Raw genomic sequence first — 26,128 nt, forward strand, 5'->3', positions numbered from 1 at the left:
TATCAGAAGACTTGAATCTCTGATCAGAGCTCACTGTTACTGTGTTACCTGGGACTAAGTGACTGAACTCTTAAAAACAAAATATGTTTACTTTTCTGTAAAATGGTGCAAATTATACACCTCATCTGTTTATCTTATAAGGATATGGGTATGTTTATCTTGTAAGGATAAAGACAGAAGTGAACATGTTTTAGGAAATTGAAAGTACTGTACAAAGTTGTCATTCTTTTGATTTGTATTTTAAGAAATTTTTCATTGACATAGTCTCGTGGTTTATTATGCAGGCATTATAATTTATATTTTATGAAGTGTTTTCTATACATAGGGAAAAAGTACCAATCATAGTAAATGAAAAGTACAGAGTACCAAACTTCATATAGTATGAAGTTAACTGTGATTTATTGGAGTAATTGAAGTAATGACATTGTGGGCAATTTCTCCTTCCCTTATTGTCTGTTGCTTTTTTTTTTTTTTCTTCTAATTTTGTATAGTAAACATGTTCAATTTTTATAATTGAAAGACCATTTTTAAAATGTTTTCCTAGTCCCTTTCTATATAGCCTCTTGTAGATTTTCTCTGTATAAGCTATATTTCTAATATTAAACTTATCCCCAAAACACCCTTATTTTGTGGTTTACCACATTGTTCCCATTAGTGGCTCACAAAATTGAACTAAATGAATCTCAGTACATCTGCAGAATTCCCATTTTGTTCGCTTTGTTGTGCCAATACAACCTTTTCAACCTTAAGGCTGAAATTTGCCCTCCATTGGTGATAGATAGCACCGTTTAACTTTGTGTTGAAGTTATTTTTTTAGAGATTACTCTAAGATTAGATTGCTTTATGACCTCAGAAAAAAACTGGAACAAAATAAAGAATATGCAGCCACTTTGTTCAGAGGGGCAGGATATGGTCGCACTTAATTAGAGGAAGGTCTAAAATAGTTTGCTTTCCTTTTATCTTATTTTAAGCACTGCACATACCATCTTCTATCACACTACACCCAGCCCTAATTTCTAAAATAAAAGGAATTTTTTACATAGCTCTCATACTATTATATTGTCTGTATCACTTAGAGTTGCTGGTGGAAGATTGAGACATAATTTTTTTATGTTTTTAAACATTTTTGAACATTTTAAACATTTTTAAAGTTTTATTTATTTAAGCAATTTCTTCACCCAATGTGGGGCTTGAACTCATGATCCTGAGATCAAGAACCACATGCTCTACTAACTGAGCCCTCCAGGTGCCCCTGTTAAATACTGTTTTAAAAATGACATTATTTAAATTTTCTTACCAGCTTTTCTGGAAAACTTTTACTGTTTGTTATATATTGATTGGCCTTGAGGCCTTAAATGCCTATGTTATACTTACGTGATTTTTGTTTGTACTGGAATATTCTTTGGCCTGTTATTTCTGTGTTAATTCTCAGAGCCATCTTGGATTCTTGCCTCTTTGTTCTAAATATTTGTTCAGTTGCTGATTATTATTCTTTCTTCATCATCTTTCTTATTCTTTGCCCTTCCCTCTCTTGCCTAGGCCATTTTTCTACTATCTCCTAATTAGCTTCTTTCATTCTAATCTGTCTCCTTTACCCTCAGTGCTTTCTGTATACCACCATCCAGTTAGTATTCCTGAAATAGGAGAACCATTATGCTCTTCCTCTCTGAGAAACCTTCACTGAATTCCCTTTACTCAAGTTCAGACTTCCTGCCTACTGTTCCGGGCTTTTCACATTTTGACTCAATATACTTCCCCTAGGTTATCTTACACTAATATCCTGCATGGATATACTACTCCAGCTAGGTCAGTTATTCATGCCCCAGAAGTGCCTCGGGCCTTCTTCTCTTGTGTCTTTTTTTTTTTTTTTTAAATGCTCTTGCCCTCTCTAGAATGCCTGTTTGAATTCTTTCCATTCTTCAAGTTCAAGTTCCTATGTACTTTCCCTGACTAAGCCCATAGTGACCTCTCAGTATACTGAAATGCTGAAATACTTACTCTATATTTGATATTTTGTAATGACATTAAATACTAAATACTCAAGTGTTGGAAGTATGTACTATTTAAAGTTTCCAGAATATATGAAATTCCCACATCCTGCATTCCTGATTAGCCGTCACCCCAGAGCACAGTAATTCCCCAAACAAATCATTTATCTGTTTGGTAAATAAACTTTTGGAAGGTTCTTTCATAAATTTAACTAAAACTGTGCTTTTTTTTTTTTTTTTTAAACCTTGATCTTATTTGTGTTCATTGATTTCTGGAGTAGCACAGGACAGGACTTTGTTTTGTTTTATAAGAACCCTAAGAATGTTTGGCAGCCTTCATGTCTCTCCTTAAATCATCTCCAGGCAGACCTGTTCTTGTAAAATTCCTTGTGTATTGTGCTTTCTAGTTTCTCTTGCCATTTTGATAACAGTGCTATTTTATCAATGTCTCAAAGTGCGGTCCCAAGAATGAAACATAAGCCAGTGCGCATTATGGAGAGACTATTATTTCCATGCTCTGAAAAATATGAAAATGGATGTAGCCTAAAATTAATAGGCATACTGTTGGCTAAGATTTAAGTATTAAAACTAGATCTCTTCCATGGAACTAGGATGAATCCACCCTGCATTGTCTTTCTGTTTTGAAACTAGATCACATAACTGAGTTGTCATGTCTGTGTAGGCTGCTAAAGAACTCAGCCAGACTTGAAATCTACTTTTTGCGAGTCTTAGAGTTTTCTGTTCGCTGATTAGTAAGTCATCTTTCCTTTTTATCCAACTTAATAGTTTTCCTCGTTGATCTTACTGTGTGATGTTTATTTTTTTTTAAAAAGATTTATTTATTTTTGAGAGAGGGAGAGGGAGTATGAGCTGGTGGGGAAAGGGGAGAGGGAGAGAGAATCTCAACAGACGTCCTACTGAGCAGGGAGCCAGACTCAGGCTTGATCTCAAGACCCTGAGATGGTGACCTGAGCTGAAACCAAGAGCTGAAACCATTGCTTAACCAGCTGAGCCACCCAGGTGCACCTGTGCAACGTTTATACTGATAAGGTCCACAGATCCTTTTTTTTTTTTTTTTAAGAATGCTTTATTGCTTCAAGCAAAGCAAAAATGCTGTCAAATAACAAATTGTTCATGTTAGACAAAAACTTTTTCTGATTTTCATTTTATTTTTATTGAAATATAGTTGACGGATAGTGTTTTATTAGCTACAGGTATACAACATAGTGATTTAACAATTCTATACATTACTCAGTGCTCAGCTCTATAAGTGTACTCACCATACAAAGTTACTACATTGTTATCAACTGTATTCCCTACGCTGTACTTTTCATCCCTGTGACTTACTAATTATATAACTGGAAGTTTGTACCTCTTGATCCCCTTCACTTATTTTGCCTAACACCCTACCCCTGTTGTTTTTGGCAACTACCAGTTCTATGTGTTTATAGAACTGTTTCTGGGTGTTGTTTGTTTATTCATTTTTTTTTTTAGATTCTACAAAAGATAATTTGTCTCTTTCTAACTGAATTCACTTAGCACAATAGCCTCTAGGTCCATCCATGTTCTTGCAAATGGCAAGATTTCATTCTTTTTTTGGCTGAGTAATATTCTATATTTGTGTATAGATCTTTTTTTTTAGTGCTGGAATATAAATAAAATATTGCAATAAGAACTTAGCCTCTTTGTAAATGTAAATTTTGTTTATATTATTAACATTCCTTTCTTTCCTCTAAAATAAATCACTCATGATGCTAATACATTGGAAGTGATTATTAGCATTGCCTATATTGCTTAAGTTTTCATTTATTTTTTTTCAAAAGAGTTTAGTTAATATACTTTAAATATATAATTTTGTCATCTATATGTGTATTTTTATAGCCAATCTCTTTACTTATTTATTTTTAAAAGATTTTATTTATTTGAGAAAGAGCGAACAAGAGCAGGGAGAGGGAGAAACAGGCTCCCCACTGGGCAGGGAGCCCAATGTGGGACTCAATTCCAAGACCCTGAAATCATGACTAGAGCCAAAGACAGAGGCTCAACTGACTGAGCCACTGTCCCTTTTTTTAGAAATGATTTTTAAACATTTTTTACTTACTGGTTTTTGTTTTGTTATTTTGTTTTATGAGGGAGAGAGAGAATCTTAAGCAGGCTACATGCCCAGCTCAGAGCCCAACTTGGGGCTTGATCTCACAATGCTGAGATTATGACCTGAGCCAAAATCCAGAGTCAGGAGTTTAACCAACTGAACCACTCAGGTACCCCTAAAAAAAACGATTTTGTTTTTTAAGTAATTTCTCCACCCAACATGGGGCTCACACCTATAAACCCAAGATCAAAAGTCACATGTTCTAGTGACTGAGCCAGCCAGGCACCCCCATAGCCTATTTTTAAAAATATTTTTTACATCATCTTTGTAAACATCCAAGTGGCTTGTAATACTTTACAAATGATGGTTCAAGATTTACTTGAGGGGTGCCTATGTGGCCCAGTTGGTTAAGTGTCTTGCCTTCAGCACAGATCACGCAGGTCATGATCTCAGGGTCCTGAGATCAAGCCCCACATCAGGCTCTCTGCTCAGTGGGAAGTCTGCCTCTCAGAACCCTCTTTGCTCTCCCTTTCTCTCTATCTCTCTCTCGAATAAATAAATAAAATCTTTTAAAAAAATGATTTACTTAAACATTTCTCTATTACTGGAGGGTCACATTTTCAGTTTATGGTTATAGATAATGCTGTAGTAAATATCTTTTTGTGTAAAACTTCCTCCATTTTTAGATTGTCCTTGGAATGTTTTTAGAAGTATATAGTTTATATTAAAAGTACAATACCTGTATGTTTGAAATTGTTTTTATTAATTTTACTCATTCTACCCCAATTAAGAGGGTTTTTATTGAACTGATGATAATTTATATTATGGAAAAGTAGATTCTATGTTATGAAGACTTGTGATGAAAGGGGTTTTAGATAAGATTATATCCTAAGATTTATAAGTAAGCTCAGTGAAACTTTACACTCTTCTTTTGTCTTTTCAATAGCTGGATAGAACTTACACTGGCTTGCAGACTCTTGGAGCAGAGACGGTAGGTTTTTTCCTACGGTACTATTTGAGAATAAGGTAAAATGGAAATTGATCTTCATTTGTAATTAGGAAAAAAAGTGAGTGCTTAATTTCTTAAAAAGTTTATCTTCCCCTATTTAATTTTAAAAAATGACAAAATGCACACAGAATTTACCCTTTTAACAATTTTTAATTGTACAGTAAGAGTAAGTTTTAAATATATTCACATTTTTGTGCAGCTATTGCTGTCATCCCCCACACTATTCTTCATCTTGGAAAATTGAAATGAAGCCTATTTACAGTAACTTCCAGTCTCCTCTCCCTTCAGCCCCTGGAAGCCTCCCTTCTACTTTCTGTCCTGTGGCTTTTTGACTACTCTAAGTACCATATAACTGGAATTATACAGTATTTTTTTTTTCTTATGATTGGTTTATTTTACTTAACATAATGTTCTTAAGGTTCATCCATGTTGTAGCATACATCAGAACTTCCTAAAAAAAAGGCTGAATAATAGTCCATTGTGTATATGTGCCATATTTTGCTTATTTATCTGTTAATGAGGACTTGAGTTGTTTACATCTTTTGGCTATTGTGAATAATCCTGCAAGAACATGGATGTATAGGTATCTGTTTGAGTCTGTGTTTTCAGTTCTTTGGGGTATATACACAAGAAAGTGGAATTGCTGGATCATAATAGTACCTCTTTTTTTTTTTTTTTCTTTTAAGTAGAAAAAAGTTCAAGCTTGGGGCTTGAACCTACAACCCCAAAATCAAGAGTTACACGCTCTACCACCTAAGCCAGCCAGGTGCCCCATGGTAGCTCTAATTTTAATTTCTGAGGGACTGCCACACTATTTCCACAGCAGTTGCACCATTTTACATTCCTACAAACAGTGCACAAGAGTTCCAGTTCTCCACATCTTTGTCAACTCTTATTGTTTTCTTTTTTTTTTTTTTTGATAGTAGCCAAACTGATGAGGGTAAGGTGGTATTTCGTTGTGGTTTTGGTTTGCATTTCTCTAATAATTATTGATGTTGAGTATCTTTCATGTGTTTATTGGGTGTTTGTGAATCTTCTTTGGAGAAATGTCTGGTCAGACAGATCCTTTGCCCATTGTGAATCATGTGTTTGGGTTTTTGTTGTTGAGTTTTAGGAGTTCTCTTTACATTCTTGATATCATCTCTTTTCAGATCATTTGTGGATTGCCTTTTCACTCTGCTGATAATGTCCTTTGATACACACAAGTTTTTAATTTTTATGTAGTCCACTTACCAATTTTTCCTCTGGCTGCCTATGCTTTTAGTGTCATATCCAAGAAATCATTGCCAAATTCACTGTCATGAAGCTTTGCCCTATATTTCCTTCTAAGAGTTTTATTGTTTTTAGGTCTTATGTTTGGGTCTTTGATCCATTCTGAGTTAATTTTTATAAATGGTGTGAGGGTAAAGATCCACCTTCTTTCTAATGCATGTGGATACCCAGTTTTCCAGCACCATTTGTTGAAAAGACTGCCTTTCCCTGGGGTCTTGGCAACCTTGTCAAAAATAATTTGACCATATACATGAGGGGGGATTTTATTCCAGTGGTCTGTATGTCTTCTTGATGCCAGTACCACACTATTTGGATTACTATAGTTTTGTAATCATCAATTTTGAAGTCAGGAAATGGGACCTCCAACTTTGTTTTCCTTCCCCATACTCCTCCCACCTTTTTTCTTTTGTATTCATGATAAATCAGCAGTAGCCATTGTAGTGAGAATTAGCTAGTTAAACCTTATTCTGTTTAGAGAAGTGTGCTATGTTGTATCAAAAGACATTTATTGAGCATATACCATATACTAGACACTGGTCCTGGTATTGGGGATACAGAGATAAATAAGATAGTTACTGCTTTTAAGGAGTTATCTTCTTGGTTGTGTTGAAAATGGGGAGAAGGTATATAGTAAACAAAAGCAAATGAGATAATTTCACTTAAAATACATGCTATAAAGAAGAGAGTAGCTGGGGGACAAGGGGTTTGCTTTAGCTAGGTTGGTTAGAGAAGAAATCTCTGAGAAGGTGACATTGATTGAGACCTAATGATGAGAAAGAGACAGTTATGCAGAGATTGGGAGGGGGTGGAATATAGTGTTCGAAGGCATAGAAACAGCAAATGGAAAGGTCCTGATTACATGATTGGTTTCACTGAGTTATCTATCTGTTAAACCAAACTAGATTACATTCTGGGATAAATCCTTAAGTTCTTTTTTTTTTTAATTTTTATTTATTTATTTGAGAGAGAGAGAGAGACCACAAGTAGGCAGGGAGGCAGGCAGAGAGAGAGGGGGAAGCAGGCTCCCCGCTGAGCAGAGAGCCCGATGCGGGGCTCGATCCCAGGACCCCGAGATCACAACCCGAGCCGAAGGCAGAGGCCCAACCCACTGAGCCACCCAGGCGCCCCTAAATCCTTTAGTTCTTAGATTGAAATTGCCTTTGCAGTTTAATTAGAAATCATTTGTCACATCTCTTAGAGTATCACATTCTTGGACAGGTTTGGGGGTTTCTGTGACATTGTTGATGGATTCATGAGCCCCATTGTTGCCTGATTGTATAGGTAGTGGATGTTGAGCTCCACCGACACTCTCTTGGAGAAGACTCCATTTATCCTCAGTCCTCCGAGTCGGACATCTCTGATGCCCCACCATCTTTGCCTTTGACCATTCCAGCCCCAGTGAAAGCTTCCTCACCGATAAAGCAGTCACATGAGCCAGTACCTGATACATGTGTGGAGAAAGGTAATATATTTTTCCTTGTATAGAAATGAATTTTTCCTTGTACAGAGGAGTCGCTCTCTGGGGCATTCCTTTCTCTCATTTGCATAATGTGATTTTGAACTGCTGCCTGTAGAGCTGTAAGAGTGTATGGAAAATAAATTTTCCATAAGTATGCATGCTGCCTCTACTATAAGTCCAATTATGAAAATAGACAAATCTTTATTCTTATCAGAAAAAATTTTTTCATGAAGTTCTACTGGTATTTTATAGAATATTAAACTCACAAAAGGCATTAAATGTTTATTTTTTTGATGATTGTAACAGTTTCTTCTGATATGTTACAGGAAGACTTTTTGGTTTTGGTACCTAGTTGTGTGAACAAGAAATTGAATGTAAAGTATCTAATCTTATTTAAAATACAGAATAACAGCTGACACCGCAGAAATACAAAGGACTATAAGACTACTATGAAAAATTATATACCAACAAATTGGGCAACCTAGACAAGATGGATAAATTCCTAAAAACATATACCCTTCCAAAACTGAATCAGGAAGAAATAGAAATTTGAACAGACCAATTACCAGCAATGAAATTGAATCAGTACACAAAACTCCTGGGGCGCTTGGGTGGCTCAGTTGGTTGAGCACCCGACTCTTGGTTTCAGCTTAAGTTGTGATTTCAGGATTGTTGGATCAAGCCCCACATAGGGCACTGCGCTCGGCAGGGAGTCTGCTTGAGATTCTCTCTCCCTCTCCCCCATCCCCTGCTTGCATGCATGCATACTCGCAATCTCTCTCTCTCTTTTTCTCTCTCTAGAATAAATAAATAAACCCCAAAACAAGAAAACCTCCCAACAAACAAAAGCCCAGGACCAGATGGCTTCACAGGTGGAATTCTACCAAACATTTAAAGGAGAGTTTATACCTCTTCTTCTCAGATTATTCTAAAAAAATAGAAGAGGAACAAAAGCTTCCTAATTCATTCTGTGAGGCTAGTGTTACCCTGATATTGAAACCAGATAAAGATACTACCCAAAAAAAAGAGAACTATCGGCAATATCTCTGATGAATGTAGATGCAGAAATCTCAACAAAATAGTAGCTAACTGAATCCAACAATAAATTTAAAAAAATCACTCACCATGATCAAATGGGATTTATTTCTGGGATGCAAGGATGGTTCAGTATTCAAAAATCAATCCGCGTGATAGGTCACATCAATAACAGAATGTATAAAAGCCATATGATCATTTCAATAGATACAGAAAAAGCATTTGACAAAGTACACCATTCCTGATAAAAACCTTCAACAAAGTAGGTTTAAAGGAATGTACCTTGACATGATAAAGGCTATAATATATGAAAAACTCACAGCTAACATCATAGTCAGTTTCCCTAAGGTCAAGAACAAGACAAGGATATCCACTCTTACCACTTTATCAACGTAGTACTGGAAGGCCCAACCTTAACAATTAGACAAGAAAAAGAAATGAAAAGCATCCAGATTGGTAAGGAAGAAGTAAAACTGTCACGATACTATATATAGAAAATTCTGAAGACTCCACCAAAAAACTAGTAGTATTGATAAATGAATTTAGTAAGGTCACAGGATACAGAATCAATGTATAGAAATCTGTTGCATTTCTATACACTAATAATGAAGCAGCAGAAAGAGAAATTAAATAATTGCATTTACAGTTGCACCAAAAAGAATAAAATACTTAGGAATAAACTTAATGAAGGAAGTGAAAGACTTATACTCTGAAAACTATAAAACACTTGTGAAAGAAATTGAAGGTGAGACAAACAAATGGAAAGATATTCCATACTCATGGGTTGGAAGAACAAATATTGTTAACGTGTCTAGGCTGCTCGAAGCAATCTATAGATTTAATGCAGTCCATACCAAAATAACAACAGCATTTTTCACAGACTAGAACAAATGATCTTAAAATTTGTATGGAATTACAGAAGACCTTAAGGGGCACCAGGTGGTACAGTCGTTTTAGCATCCAGTTCTTGGTTTCAGGTCAGGTCATAGTCTCAGAGTTGTGGGATCAAACCCTGCATTGGGCACTATGCTCAGCAGTCTCCTTGGGATTCTTTCTTCCTCTCTTTCTGTCCCTCCTATTCTCCGTCTCTCTAAAATAAATAAGATAAATCTTTTTTTTTTTAAGACGACTTTATCTATCTATCTATCTGTTTATTTTAGAGAGAGCATGTATGAATGCTAGTTGGGGGAGAAAGGCAGAGGGAAAGAGAGAATCTCAAGCAGACTCCTTGCTGAGCACAGAGCCCGATGTGGAGCTCAATCCCATAATGCTGAGATCATGACCTGAGCCAAAATCAAGAGTCAGACACTTAACCGACTGAGCCATCCAGGCATCCATAAATAAGATAAATCTTAAAAAAAAAAAAAAAAAAAAAAAATCCTAAATAACCAGTCTTAAAAAAAGAATAAAACTGAAAGTATCACAATCCCAGATTTCAAGATATACTACAAAGCTGGAGTAATCGAAATAGTATGGTACTGGTACAAAAAAAGACACATAGATCAATGGAACAGAATAGAAAACCCCAAAAGAAACCCATGCTTATATGGTCAATTAATCTTTGACAGGGGAGGCAAGAATATACAATGGGAAAAAGACCATCTGTTCAACAAATGGTGTTGTGGAAACAGAACAGCAACATGCAAAAGTATGAAACTGGGCCACTTTCTTAACACCATACACAAAAATAAACTCACGAGTTAAGGATCTAAATGTGAAATCTGAACCATAAAAATCCTAGAAGAGATTCCAGGCAATAATTTCTGTGACATCGACAGTAGCAACACTTCTCTAGATATGTCTCCCAAGGCAAAGGAAACAAAAACAAAAATAAACTCTTGGGCTTACATCAAAATAAAAAGCTTCTGCACAGCAAAATAAATGAAACTAAGAGACAGCCTACTGAATAGGGGAAAATATTTGCAAATGACATGTCCAAAATACACAAAGAACTTCTACAACTCAACACCAAAAAACCAAATAATCCAGTTAAAAAATAAGCGGAAGGGGCGCCTGGGTGGCTCAGTGGGTTAAAGCCTCTGCCTTTGCTCAGGTCATGATCTTGGGGTCCTGGGATCGAACCCCAAATCGGGCTCTCTGCTCAGTGGGGAGCCTGCTTCCTGCCTCTCTCTGCCTGCCTCTCTGCCTACTTGTGATCTCTGTCTGTCAAATAAATAAACAAAATCTTAAAAAAAAAAAAAATAGGCAGAAGACATGAACAGACATTTCTCCAAAGAGGACACACAGATGGCAACAGACACATGAAAAGTTATTCAGCATCACCCATTATCAGGGAAATGCAAATCAAAACCACAATGAGAGATCACCTCACACCTGTCAGAATGGCTAGAATCAGAAACACAAGAAAGAGCAAGTGCTGGTGAGGATGTGGAGAAAAGGGAACCCTCGTGGACTGTGGGTGGGAATGCAAAGTGGTGCAGCCACTGTGGAACACAGATGCCTCAAAAAATGAAAAACATAAGTATTATATATATGATACAGTCATTCCACTACTGGGTATTTACCCAAGGAATACAAAAAACATGAATTCGAAAAGATACACTCACCCCTATGTTTATTGCAGCATTATTTACAACAGCCAGATTATGGAAGCAGTCCAAGTGACAGATGAATGGATAGAAAAGAGGTGGTACCTTTGTAAACTGGAATATTACTCAGCCATAAAAAGAATGAATCTTGCCATTTGCAGTGGCATGGATTGATCTAGAGAGTATAATTCTAAGTGAAATAAATCAGAAAGACAAATACCATATGATTTTACTCATATGTGGAGTTTACAAAACTAACAAAAAAAAGACACCAAAAAAAAAAGAAAAAGAAAAAAAAACCAAAAACAGACTCTTAACTATAGAGAATAAACTGATGGTTAGCAAAGCAGAGGTGGGCGAGGGAGTGGGTGAAATAGGTGAAGGAGATTATGAATACACTTGTGATGAGCATTGAATAATGTATACAGTTGCTGAATCACTATATTATATACCTGAACTTACATAATACTGTACGTTAACTGTATTGGAATTAAGAATGCAATATAAGAGGTGCTTGGGTGGCTCAGTCCGTTAAGCATCCCACTTTTGATCTCTGCTCAGGTCTTGATCTCAGGGTCCTGGGATTGAATTCTTCGTTAGGCTCCTCGCTCAGTTCAGCCTACTTTGAAAAAAGAAAGGAAGAAAGAAAGAAAAACAGCAAAACCAAAAAACTAGTATAAGATTCATTGTCAGGGTGCCTGGGGGTCTCAGTCAGTTAAGCATCCTGCTCTTGAGTTCCATTCCGGTCATGATCTTAAGAGTCCTAGGATTGAGTCTGCGTAAGCTTCTCTCTCTCCCTCTCCTGCCCCTCCCCCCTCAAAATTAATTTAAAGATTAATTTAATTAAAATAATTTAAGGTTAATCAAAGGTATTTTGACTATGGCATTTTTTCATTTAGTAAGGATTTAAGTGTATGATTTAATAATTTCTCTGACCTATACGTGTAAGGTATAAAACTGGTTCTAAATGGTGTCAGTTTAATCTCCAAACCTACATTTTTATTTATATTTGTTTATTTATTTTATGAGAGAGAGAGGAGGGACAGGCAGAGGGGAAGAGAGAGAGAATCTTAAGCAGGCTCCACATTCAGTGTAGATAGAGCCCAGTGTGGGGCTCAGTCTCACAACTCTGAGGTCATGACCTGAGCCGAAATCAGCAATCGGACACTTAAGTAATTGAGTCACCAGGTGCCCCCTAAGCCTACATTTTAATGTGATGTTAATATTTTAGTCCTTTTACAAATTTCAGTTTTATTCCTCTTTAAATTTCAGTTGCATCTTCATGGGCATTTAATAAAATAGAACATTATTAGATTAAGTGAATGCTTCAAGTTATTCTTTTCAATTTAAATAGCTTTCTAATTCAGAACATAATACACTTGTATACTTTTTATATTGTATGTGCTTTATAGTTAATATGTTTTCTAATTTTTTGAAAGAAACATTTTAATAAAATGATTCTAAACTGATAATTTACATTTCATCTAATTATGTGTATAGAAGGGTTTATAAATACTGTTAATTGTATGTATTTTGCTGGGAAGTGGTTTAAATGGTTGTTGAAATGAGAAGGGATTTTTATTGTTTCATTCTTTAACCACAGTGGAAAGGTTTTATTATGTCTAAGTGATTCATGACTTACATTTGCCTGTTTCATTTCAAATAGGCTTCCCAACCAGTACCGAAGCTGAGAGACACACTACTTTTTATTCTTTGCCATCTTCATTGGAACGAACACCCACCAAAATGACGACATCCCAGAAAGTTACTTTTTGTTCTCATGGCAATTCAGCTTTTCAGCCAATAGCATCAAGCTGCAAAATTGTGCCACAAAGTCAGGCTCCTAATCCTGAGTCACCCGGAAAATCCTTCCAACCCATCACCATGAGCTGCAAGATTGTTTCAGGTATACAGATGATGTATGTCAAGTTGATGGGTATAAAAATTGTTGTAATAGCATTGTGGCTTTTTAAAAATTCTCTCAAGTGAGGTGTTTGTTTATTTGATAAGTAATGACTATTGATTAGCAAAGCTGTCAACAAAGGGAAAACAAAAGTCATTTCATATGCAAACAGTTTTTGAATAAGAAATGAAATTCAAAAAGGTCAACTTTTCATGTTCAAAAAGTGGTGGAGGTAAAATGTTTACTAGGATGTATGGTTGAAACTATGGTAGGAATTAAGTTTTTGAATTATCTATGGAAACCAGAGTGACTAGTAATTAAAAAAAAACTTAGAGCAGGCCTTTTGGAGTGGAGTTAAAGTTTGAAAGGTGGGACTTGGTTTGGAATTGAAATGTCTTTTATACTCTGCACAGTAGATAGAAAAATAGTCATTCGCATTATCAGTAGGTAATTCTGAGCCTTCATTTTCACTGAGATTGAATTATCTACTGTCTCATGACGGTTTCACATTTATGTTAGGTAGACTTCAGGTAGGAATACACTTTATGGTGTAGGTTACATCACTTCAGAAAAGACTTGCAAGAAAGTCAGTAGAAATACCTAGGCAGCGGGAGGCCTGTATGTATGAAGGTGGAGAAAAGGAGTCTTCAGCGCTAAAAATACACAACTAAGCAGAAATATGATCCCAGTCTTTGAAATTGATGAAAGGTGAGGAACGTGTAAATTTACCTCCCAGTTAGAAGCATTTTGGAACTTGCTGTTTCAGAGGCGGAATAGGCTGAGCATACAAATTGGTTACAAGTTTAGAGAAATTCATGGATGACAGATTTGATTGACAAAAAAACCATTGAGGATGTTGAATGGTACATGGGTAATCTTTGTGAGTGTTCTGTGGGAACAGGAATCTCTGGATTGTAGCTGACTTGGTATTGACAGACTTCTGTTTAGGGTGGGTGAATTCCATGTTTTCAAGTAGGAAATTAGTTGTAAATCAAGACTCCTGGTTTGTAAGTCTAGCTGTTCACTTACTAATTTCCTATAATTTTAGTGTCTTGCAGTATAACCATTATTATAACAATTGGCCCAAGTTGTGAAGAGTTGGGTTATCTAGGGATTCAGCAGTTCCACGCTATTATGTAAAGCTCTGCTTTTTTAACTTTAATGTGCCCATGGGATGGGTATGTGTGTGGGGGAATCTTGGAAAGTACAGATTTATATTTAGTAGGTCTGGGGGAGCACCTCAGAATCTGTTTCTCAGAAGCTGCCTGCTGATGCTGGTGGAGGGATGAGTCCCTGCCTCAGCTACGCCGCTGCTGTTGCTCAGTACCTGAAACATAGAGTCCCATTCTCTTTTCCCCATTTGTCACCTTTGTCCTCCATTGTCTTCAGTGTTTTCTTAGATGGGTTGAGTATATGTCTTTAGTTTATTTCATTTCTCTTTTTTATTAATAAAGGTTCCCCCATATCAACTCCAAGTCCATCACCGCTGCCTCGAACCCCGACTTCCACTCCAGTCCATGTGAAGCAAGGCGCTGCCAGCTCTGTCATTAATAACCCTTATGTTATCCTGGATAAGCCGGGGCAGGTTATTGGAGCCACCACTCCCACTACAGGTAGGCATTTCATCGATATTTGTGCGATCTGAAAGGTTTGATCTTTCGTAAAGTCGAAATCCTAGCGTGACTTAGTAGCCATCTAATGGGAGAATGAAGTATTTGTTTGTAAACAAGAGAAGGAACTCTAGAGTAGTAAAGCCAGTGCTGTTTCTCTGCGAGAAGATGTACTATATGTAAAAGTTCTATTTTTTAGGAATTTACTTAAATTTTGTTTTTAATTTCTAAAGATTAAAAGAGAACTAGAATTAATGTTCCTTAAAAAAAAAAAAGTTGATTTTGTTTTCGTTTAGAAGACATTCTTTTTGGGCCTGCAAGCAAATGTGGTTATTTTCCAAAATAAGCTTCAGAAAAAGAATACCTTTGTGGCCCACATATGTTTCTCACCAGTCAAACTAAAAAGTGGTCTTTACTTTTCTGTGAATAAGATAAATTGTGTGTGTGGGAGAGAAATTGAACTCTGCAGTTTAAAAAAGGGACCTCTGATAGAAAGAATAAGAACTGGATTTATTGTATGTGTCACCATAATTTCCTATAGCTACAGAGTGCTTTTCAAGTTTTTTCCAAGTATTTGCACTAACATTTTATGTATTTGTTTCATTTAAACTATTTGAACACATGCTTCTAAATGTAAACTTTTCTATAGCTCTCACTTTTAATTAAGAGAAATAGTGAGAGAAAAGAGAAGTGACTATAAGGTCATAAGACTGATTTTTTTTTTTTTAATATAATTGATCTTAGCGCATGAATATATGCTGGATCTTTCTAAGTAGTTTTTTTTTGAAAAGTTAGGTCCTTTAACAGTGATTATAATTGTGGAACTCCTTTTTAAAAAAGCTGCTTTCAGAAATTACTTAATAGCCTTTTGAATAAATTCAGGGATGTCAAATTGGTATCCTTTGAGGATGGTTAGTTATAGGAATTAGCCAGTCTTTGCAGGGACGTTTGATAAATGGAGCAGGTGATCAAATACCATTTTTGGTCTTGACTTATTTTTTACTACAGGTAGTGGGACTTGCTTTTATGTCACTAGCACTTTGGAATAGGTACAACCTCCTGGTGAGAATATTTTGAAGGAGCTAGCATTCAGTTAGATTCATTCATGTGGTACATCATTATGTAACCAATACCCTTATGTTCTGGTGTCTGTCTCTGTGTACAGGTAGTGTGTAATGTCTGTGTACTTATTCTTCTGCATGTCCTTACTAGCTTCTTGTCTGTTTTTAGGTTAGTGAGGTGGTCAGCTTCATAGGAGGAATCCTTAAGTATGTTTTCAATAATTTCAGGGTTGTGAGTTTTCAACACTTAAAAATGAAAAATAGTGGGGTATAGGGGTAAGGTGGTGGAAAATGCTTTTAAATTCCATTTTGTAAATTTTACTTTATACTTTATTTTAAAATCTGCTTTGCTTATCAGGAAGTCCTACAAACAAGCTCTCTACTGCCTCCCAGGCCTCCCAAGGAACAGGTTCCCCTATTCCTAAAATTCATGGAAGTAGTTTTGTAACATCTACTGTCAAGGTAACACTCTTATTGCATTATTGCACTTTTCTAGTTTGTAAAGACAGTAAGTTCAAGCCCAGCAAGAATTTGTCAGTTGATAATGCACATTTCATTAAGTAGAATCTTAAAGCTAATAAGCATCTTGAAGATCATCTACTCCAGACTCCCCTATCTTACTGTTGATTTTTTCCTAGTATGGAAAATGTTTCTCAACACTTCATCAGTTGGATAGTCGGTATCTATTTGAAAACTTACTATGATGACGACGCAGCTATTTATAGGAGTGGGGGGAGGTCAGCTTTGTTAAAGACTTTTCCTTATAAAAATATTCATTGAGCAGCATTCTTCTTTTCTTCCTATATTTGTGCCAATAAGGAGTAAATACATATTTTTTTCTATTTGTCAGCCATGTAGTTACTTGAAAATAATTATTTCTTTCTTCTTTTTCTTTCTTTCTTCCCCCCACCCCCTTCAGGGTAAAGAAACCTGTAAAATTAGAACTTCAAATATGATCTGACTTGTTCAGCTAAGAGTGCTAGGTATCTGCTCACTGTTTGGCAGAGACAGCCCCTGCTATTTTGGTTAGTTAGTTACTTGTCATTGTCATGGCTCCCTAGAGCCTTTGAGGTATAAACTGGTGTGTGAAAACTGAGAATTCAGAGGTCATCTCCTCCATGACAAGTGTTAACACATTCTTACATATAGGTACTTAACAGTGATGATATTGAATAGTTTTCTGTTCTAAGGTGAGGTTTTTCTCCCGGGCGCAATGCTGCCTGTGAGCACTGTGTTACATGAATGCCTAAATTGTAATAATTGCCTTGAAGGTCTTCATTCTCTGCCAGTCAGTTTTTAATGTTTGTTGATCTTTTCATTACATGGTTAAGCAGTATTAACTTTGTTGCTTGTCCCTAATTTATGGTTAATTGCCTCTGAGATTTACATTTTGTATTTGAGAACTAGAGACAAATATCAGTAATTTTGAGTGTTTACCTTTGTTTTGTTGGTTTTGCCTTCATTGTTTAAGTTCTTTCTGTTGTTTTGTTTTTTAAATCCCTATTGAAAAATTCCCTCTGTGTTGGGTATTTATTTGGAGTAAAGACAACAAATCAAGTTGTGTGAATATTACTGAAAGGGTGTATATACTGAAACACTGTACCTCTTTATTTATTTAGTGCCTATGCTCTCGGGGTAGAAAAGAAATAAAATAAGCCTTTAGCGGCTTACCATCAGGCAGGGGACTGGACATGCAAACCAATGAATCAGGCAAATGCTAGAGGTTTATCGTAGTTTTTCCAGCATATACCAGGGCCCAGATGAGGAGGTTCTTGTCAGGTTATAGCCTTTCTTTGCATTTGGTTTCTAAAAACAATAATTAAATGCAAGGGTCGGGGCTTGGAAAACTCCACAAAGAGTTTTGAGCTTTTGGGGTTTTGTTTTGTTTTGTTTTTCTGGAGAGTGTCACAGGTTTATATTAAATAAAAGGATCTAGAATATTTGAAGTCAGTTATTTTATCCTAATTATACAATGTGTATTTTTACATACACAGCAGGAGGATTCTTTGTTTGCATCTATGCCACCTCTTTGCCCTATTGGGAGTCACCCTAAGGTTCAGAGTCCTAAACCTCTAACTGGAGGACTTGGAGCTTTCACAAAAGTGAGTATTTATTAGGGCATTATCCCACAAGTCAGTATGGTTTTGTTACATAATTGTTTTTGTGGCATGTTGGAGTTGACACTACTCTACAACATGTAACGCTTTAGTATGTCCTAATTCTAAGACCAGATTCTTTTTTCTTTTTTTTTTTTAAAGATTTTATTTATTTGACAGAGAGAGAAACAGTGAGAGAGGGAACTCACGCATGGGGAGTGGGAGAGGGAGCAGGCAGGCTTCCCACTGAGCAGGGAGCCTGATTCGGGGCTTGATCCTGGGACCCTGGGATCATGACCTGAGCTGAAGGCAGGTGCTTAACTGACTGAGCCACCCAGGCACTCCCTAAGACCAGATTCTAAGACTTATGCAACATGCTGCCATGTATTCAGTTGTGCCCACAGGGCAGCTCTTGGTATCCAGCAAGGTGGTAACTCCTGAGAGTACAAACTGTGTGTGTGTTTCTTTCTGCTGCCATTTGCCATCAAAATCTAGAACAAATGGACTAGGTCAAGTTTGCAGAAGCACAGGATCAAATCCTACTTTTGGTCCCTTTGATAGCTATTATGGGCTGTATTTAAGCAGTATTTCTACCCTTATGGTGGAGTCATTTTTTTTTAATAGACCAGGCTTCATTAATTCATTAATTCCTGCAAGCAGAATAGCTTCAGATACTAGTGGCTTTTCTTATGGGATGGTTATTCAGCGTCATTATCATGTTTGTTGCCAGGTAATCATCAAACAGGAACCTGGTGAAGCCTCTCACGTGCCTGCAACAGGAGCTGCCAGCCAGTCACCACTCCCTCAGTATGTGACAGTGAAAGGGGGTCACATGATTGCTGTGTCCCCTCAAAAACAGGTCCTAACTGCTGGAGAAGGGACTTCCCAGTCACCAAAGATTCAGCCCTCCAAGGTCTGTGTTGGGTAGGGTTGGGGAGGTTAATAATAATGTCAGTGAATGTTATTTGCCTGAGTAACAGGCAGGTGCTGACAGAATTCAGATGACAGGGTTGCTGATCCCAGAAAATCCTGTAGATGGAAGCTGTGTTGGAAAAGCAAGTTAGTCAGTGTCAAACCTGTCTGCTCTTGCAGTAAGCATTGACAAGAGCAGGAGCTGTGTTATGGAGGGCCCATGAATAGTCAAAGAGGCATAGGGATGCTATGTTATCTCTCTGGCAGTGAAGATGGTAGACTTCATGGACACAATTTCCAGTTGATGCAGGTGTAAAATGGGTAGCTGACAGGACCAGGGTCAGCTGTTCTACTTGTTTCTGGTAGGTGAGTGCTGTAGTTTTTACCTCTGATGTTCAGGCTGTGGCCTCTGTTTACTGATTCTTGACTCTTCAGAGAATTTATTTGCTTTATAATTTGAAAGTGGGGGGAACTAATATATCAAGACAACTGTAAAATGGCATATAGGCCCATGTTTTCCTGCATTGGTTGTGCTTATGAGTGCCTGTCTGTGTCCTGTTCTCATTTACATGCTATCTAATCCTCATGATACGCTCAACCCCATTTTACAAATGAGGAAACTGTCCTGTGAGGGGGTCAGGCAACTTCTTGAGAGCACTTTAGCTAATAAGTGACACAGGATTTGAACCCAGGTCTTCTGACTCCAAAGTCTCCCATTGTAGAGCTAATTAAAATTTGTGAGCCATTTTCTGGAACCTAAGCATGCTTTTAGAACATATAGAGTTAAATTATCTCATTTTAGGAGGCAGATATATTCTAAAGCTATCAAGAATATTATGAAAAATATTTGTTTTTCAACTTGAAAGACAGCCTGTCTAGGGATAGATGAATTGCTTAGAGAAGAGTACTTTATTTATTTATTTTATTTTTTAAAGATTTTATTTATTTATTTATTTATTTATTTATTTATCAGGGGGAGAGAGAGAGAGCACAAGTAGGCAGAGGGGCAGGCAGAGAGAGAGAGGAGGAAGCAGGCTCCCCTCTGAGCAGGGAGCCTGATGCAGGGCTTGATCCCAGGACCCTGGGATCATGACCCGAGCGGAAGGCAGAGGCTTAACCCACTGAGCCACCCAGGTGCCCCCCGCCCCCAGAGGAATACTATAAAATAGAAAAATGGTTTTAGGTATTTTGGTTTAGGCTAGATAGCTGCACATAGATTGTAATAAAAATGCATATGTTACAGTTCTAAAGTCTGAATGGTTCTAAAATCTGTAAGAATCCACTAACCACTTTCCCAAACTTAACCTGGTCATGACTCATCTGATGATTAAAAATACATAGATACTAAGACCCTGTCTCATACTTTCTGAATCAGAATCTTCTTGGGGGCCTTGGGAATCTGGATTTTTATCAAGCTCTCTTGCTCACTTGGATGATTTGGCAAATTTAAGAACCACTAAGCTATATCATCAAATTTGACTTTGGGGCTTCCCTAGCCCAAATCACTAGAACAGGTACCCCAGCTGCTTCCTAATGCACTCACTATTGTTTTGGCCTTAGGAATAAGCCATTGTCAAATCTTTTCCTGAATCAGTTACTGTTATCTAGACTTCCTACTCAGACACATTGTGATTCTTCAGAATCTGTTTTGCTTCACCAAAGATACATGGACTCACTCATTTAGGGTTTTTTTTTTTTTTAAAGATTTTGTTTATTTATTTGACAGACAGAGATCACAAGTATGCAGAGAGGCAGGCAGAAGGGGGGAGGAGAGCAGGCTCCCCGGCTGAGCAGAGAGCCCGATGCGGGGCTCTATCCCAGGACCCTGGGATCATGACCTGAGCCCAAGGCAGAGGAGGCTTAACCCACTGAGCCATCCAGGCGCCCCTCATTTATGTTTTTGAGCCAAAATAGCGTTGCTGTTTATGCCCAGAAGCTCTGGATAAGTTAGTTTCACTGTTTTACACTTTGCATTTTGCAAATCCACCCCTCTGTAATGCTGAGCAACTGTATTGGCTTTCTTGTCATATTGCCACCTACCTCATGGAGTTATTAGACTAAGAAAAAGTGGATAATTTTGTGCTGAAATGCTCTGAATAAAGTTTAAGGGCGCCTGAAAAGAAAAGCCACAGAAGAGGGTGAAAGAAATGTACAGAAGCAGAAGAGCATGAGAAAAGACATACCCTGTTTATCCAGGAAATTTAGTACAAACTTTGGAGTCCAGATAAGGAGCTGTCTGCAAGTACAGACTGTCCCTGGTTATTGCCGAAGTGCATTCCTAGAAACTATGCCAGAAAATAGAAGGGTGAACAAAACGATACTGTTTTACCTTCCATTCAACTTTGGCTTACCTTTTTCCTGAAAGTAAAGAGGGGTGCTGCTTTTGCCATGAAACGGGACATCTGAGCATTTAGTGGGTTCATGTGAGAAGGAAGCAGTGTGGCATAGTAAAAAGAGTGCAGACTTTGGAATGAGAGCTTGTTACAGATCTCAGCTACTCATTACTTGTGCGACCTGGGCGGGTTTGTACTTCTGAGCCTTGTGTTTTTCCATCTAGTAAAAGGGAATAATACCCTGTGTCTTTCAGACCAGTAGGATTAGTAATCATTGTGTATGGGGCGCCTGGGTGGCTCAGTCGGGATCCCAGTCTCCGGAGATAAGAGTCCTGCATCCTGCATGGTCCTGCATCAGGCTCCCTGCCCAGCAGGAAGTCTGCTTCTCCCTCTGCCCCTCCCCCTACTTGTGTCTGTGCATTCTCTCTCTCTCTCTGCTAAATGAATAAATAAAATCTTTTTTAAAAAAAATCATTGTATGGGAAGGACTTATCACAGAGCCACTCACTAAGTGATAGAGCTAAATGTGACTAAGGACAAGTCCTGTGTAAATATGCAGCAGTACCATGATCATTTTCATTGAGTACTAAATTGTAATTGGCTAAATTTTTCAGTGTCTGGAGGAAAAATTACACACATATAATCCTCCTTTTCTGTTTGTTAAAGTAAATTTTGACTTGCAAAAGTCTGGACAGGGCACAAACAAAAACACTGAATCAAAGCGTGAGTCAAAGGGAAGTATTTAAAACAATAGAGAACAGAGGGTGTCTGTTTTGTGAAACTAGAAGAAAATTAGGAATGCAGAGAGAGGTGATGTGGAGTGGGAAGAGTTCAGGTTCTAGGCTAAAATATTGTCTTGTTAAGAAAAGAAAAACTAATTTGGGGTTGTAGTGTCCTACTTAAAAGTCTTCCTTATGCTGTCCATAGACAGCTGTGCGTAGGGTTTTCCCCAGTAGATGCCAGACTTCCTCCTCCCTTTTTTCAGACAGGAGGTGGGGTTAGTCTTGTGAGTGGTACGCTGTGCTGGATAAGCTCTGCTAATGAAAACTGCCCTCCTGTGGCCAGTTTGGGATACTACATTTTACTTAGCTTGTGGAGAGATTAAATATGTCATATTCTGGAAATTTTGAAGCAGGTGAGTGAGGGTAGAGCTTGGTACAAGGTAGAAAAAAGCAAGTTAAGATGCATGAAATTTTGGAAAAGAAAATAGGTCCAATCCATATGTATTTTCCTTTAAGTTTTTTTTGCTTTCTTTGTTGGCTTAGGAACATGAAAATAAATTGTATAATATAGCTTATATAATGAATTATTAAGTTTAATATATTTAGAAAACATGAAGACTCTTATCTCAAAAAATAATTTGACTACTATAATAGAGAAATCCAAAGCCCATAAAACTTAAATAAGTTTTTTTTTTTCTTTTTCTCACACATAAAAGACCAGTAGGCTGTTCTAGTATGTTGGCTTCACAGTCATCAAGAATCTAGACTCCATTTTGTTCTGCCATTCTCGAAATTTGGTTCTTAGCTTATGGGTTACGATAGCTATTTCATTTCATGCCACCGTGTTCACATTTCTGGCCAGCAGGAAGACAGAAAGGGGGTGTGAGGAGGCATAACCCAAAAGTTGCACTCATCACTTCTCTTCCTATCCTTCTAGCCAGAAATGAGATGACCAGCACTAGGCTGAGAAATGTTCTATGTGGCCATGTCCCTATTTGAAAACTGGGGGCTCTCTTACTGTGAGAGAGAAAACAAATGGATATCAGGGTTCAACTGGCACCTTCTGTCATTACCCAAAAATGTTTTTCTACATTAAGAAACTTTTTTCCATAAGTACATAGAAAAGTGTTTGTTTTGACAGAGAGAGAGAGAGCAGAGGGGTGGGGAGGGGGAGACTGAGAGAGAATCTTCAGTAGGCTCCACACCCAGGAGGGAGCCTGATGCAGGGCAAAGTTCTTGATTAGTAAGAGTTTCTCTGCCACTCTGGCCACAGCAACACTCCATGTTGCCTGCGGAGTAAGGCTCATACAGTCAAAATAGATTTGGATCATCCTAAGGGATTGTTTTAACCAAGCCAGAGAGTGGGAGGATTTCTTTTCCACTCTAAGTTAACTTGCTTTTTACCCCCATTGGTTCTTTGAGTCTTTTTTTTTTCTTTCTTTCTCTCCTTCCTTAAACTTACGTAAAAGTAAGAGGCTATTATAATGAACCCTATATGCCCATTACATGGTTTCAGTAATTATCAGCATTTTGCTAATCTTACTTCTCTTCCTAGGATATTTTAAAGCAGATACTGGATGTTACATACTTTAATTTCTATTTGACTAAATGAATCTAGGAATGAAGGTCCACTGCCCTAGCCAACTGTGGATCCATTTGGTGCTCTCCATCCTTTGCATCTCTACGTAACCTCATGGATTACTGTTGTTTGGTTAATAATAACAAGTGTCTTGGGCTGCAGCAGCTGTCGTTTACTGTGTACATCATATCTTTTGAGATAAATATCATCCATATTTGATACATGAGGTGTTTAAGGCTAAAGCTCAGAAACATTAAATAACTTATCCAGCTACCAACCAGTGGAACAAAACTGGGAAACCAAGTCTGACTGCTTACAAAATCCTGCGCTCTTTCTTCTTTGTTACACTGTAATTTATAACAGTTGATTAGGAGACCATTTTCTTTACATCAACTGTAGCATCCAAGTACACGCAAATGTATTTTACTGTATTTACATCTTTGCAAAGAAACCATGTATGATTTAGTAGTTATTTAACTGGAAAGTTGCATTCATCAGTTGCATATGTTTTGTCATTTTGTTCTATTTCTTAGGTAATCGTATTATAATTATTATCATTGCTAATCCTGTTATTTTTTTTAAGATTTTATTTATTTATTTGACAGAGAGAAGTCACAAGTAGGTAGAGAGGCAGGCAGAGAGAGAGGGGGAAGCAGGTTCCCCACTGAGCAGAGAGCCCGATGTGGGGCTCGATCCCAGGACCCTGAGATCATGACCTGAGCCAAAGACAGAGGCTTAACCCACTGAGCCACCTAGGTGCCCCAATCCTGTTATTTTTAATTTAGAAATACTATAAAGTAAAATACAGAGAATAATATAATCAATGCCCATATATCTTTCACCCAAAATTAACATGTCTGTATTTATTTCATCTCATATTTTCCCCCAAATAAAACACAACAAAGTTGAAGTCTACTTTGTTCTTCCCAAAAGCAACACTATCATGAATTTGGATGTGTAGCTTTCCAATTCATACTTTTATTGCATAAATCCACAGCCGTAAATAACATGTAATGTTGTGTGTTTTGAAGATTTACATGAAAGATATTTATACTCATATTTTTCTGCATCTCCCCTTTCAGTATTTGTACTGTCAGAGTTTGTCTATGCTAATATATGTAGTTCTAGTTCATTCATTTTTACTAATGTGTGCTAGTCCACTGTCTGTATTATACCAGTGTATGCATTCCTCTACCTGTAGGCATTAAGCATGTTGTTCCATGTTGTAGGCATTAAGTTTGCTGACAATTTTCTGTAATTATAAAAATGCTACCTTGGGCCTTCTGGACATGTTCCCTTGAGCACATGTCTCGGGTTTCTCTAGGACATGTTTCTAAAAAAGGAATTGTTACAACATGGGATATGTGAATTTTCAGTGTCAGTAGATATGTGGTACCTCTCTAGAGTGGCTGTACAGATTACTTTTCTTTTTTTTTTTTTTTAAAGATTTTATTTATTTATTTGACAGACAGAGATCACAAGTAGGCAGAGAGAGAGAGGATGAAGCAGGATCCCTGCTGAGCAGAGAACCTGATGTGGGGCTCGATGCCAGGACCCTGGGGTCATGACCTGAGCCAAAAGCAGAGGCTTTAGCCCAATGAGCCACCTAGGCGCCCCCAGATTACTTTTCTTTAGCAGTGAACAAATGTTCCTGTTTCCCCATACCCTCCAGCCATTTCTTGGTGTTACCAGCCTTCTAAATTTTTTTCTCCACTCTGATGGGTGAAAAGTACTGATACTTTATCATTTTCACTTTTAGAAGGTAGATCTTTTGGTATTCTTTTAATCTTATAAAAGTCTTTTCATCTAGTTTCTGGTGAGAAGTTCTTTTTATGAAATAACTGAGCGCAGTGGGAAACACTCTCCCAGTTTGCCATTAATTAAATTGTTTCTTCTAATTTAACATCCTACTATTGACTTTTAAAAGAGTTCTATAGTATTTTCTTATTTGAAAGGGATCTCTTTATAATACCTTCAGAACCAGATATTTCCAGCTTGCATAATTTGGGTATTGGAGTCTTTTTTAAGATTCCTTTTTAAAGATTGTATTTAATAGAGCGCGAGAGGGTCAGAGGGAGAAGCAGACATCCCGCTGAGCAGGGAGCCTGATGTGGGGCTGGATCCCAGGACCCTGGAACCATGACCCAAACTAAAGGCAGACGCTTAATCGACTGAGCCACCCAGGTGTGCCCCTACCCCCCTTTTTAAAAAGATTTATTGAATTATTTTAGAGCACACATGCACGTGCACCTAGTGGGGGAGGAGCAGAAGGAGAGGAAGAGAAGCAGACTTCCAACTAAGCACAGAGCCCACGTGGCCTGCACCCATGACCCTGAGATCATGACCTCATCCAAAATCAGGAATTGGCCACTTAACTGACCGAGCCACCCAGGCACTCCTAGACTTCTTTTTTAACCAAATATTTACCTTTAAGGAAAGGAAAAATTAGAATTATATAGAAAAAGATAATTTTTCTTAAAAATTCGTTGGAAGAAGGGCCACATGTTT

At 37.4% G+C, this 26,128-nt stretch overlaps 1 protein-coding gene across 4 annotated transcripts in view; it reads left to right on the top strand.

Moving 5' to 3' along the window:
- The window catches only part of YEATS2 (YEATS domain containing 2), a 90,416-nt gene that overhangs the window by 30,075 nt on the left and 34,213 nt on the right, over window positions 1-26,128 (top strand). For all 4 annotated transcript variants that reach the window (XR_004384797.1, XM_032875469.1, XM_032875467.1 and 1 more), the window contains 7 exons: window positions 5,027-5,071; window positions 7,643-7,823; window positions 13,071-13,310; window positions 14,762-14,920; window positions 16,337-16,440; window positions 17,973-18,080; window positions 18,805-18,987. Coding sequence is in view for 3 of the 4 variants with exons in the window: in XM_032875469.1 (XP_032731360.1) it covers window positions 5,027-5,071; window positions 7,643-7,823; window positions 13,071-13,310; window positions 14,762-14,920; window positions 16,337-16,440; window positions 17,973-18,080; window positions 18,805-18,987 (1,020 nt within the window). In the remaining variant the exon portion in view is untranslated. The remainder of the gene's footprint in view (window positions 1-5,026; window positions 5,072-7,642; window positions 7,824-13,070; window positions 13,311-14,761; window positions 14,921-16,336; window positions 16,441-17,972; window positions 18,081-18,804; window positions 18,988-26,128) is intronic.

The sequence above is a fragment of the Lontra canadensis genome, unplaced genomic scaffold (genome assembly GCF_010015895.1).
Source record: "Lontra canadensis isolate GAN:19392208 unplaced genomic scaffold, GSC_riverotter_1.0 scaffold56, whole genome shotgun sequence".
Lineage (NCBI taxonomy): Eukaryota > Metazoa > Chordata > Mammalia > Carnivora > Mustelidae > Lontra > Lontra canadensis.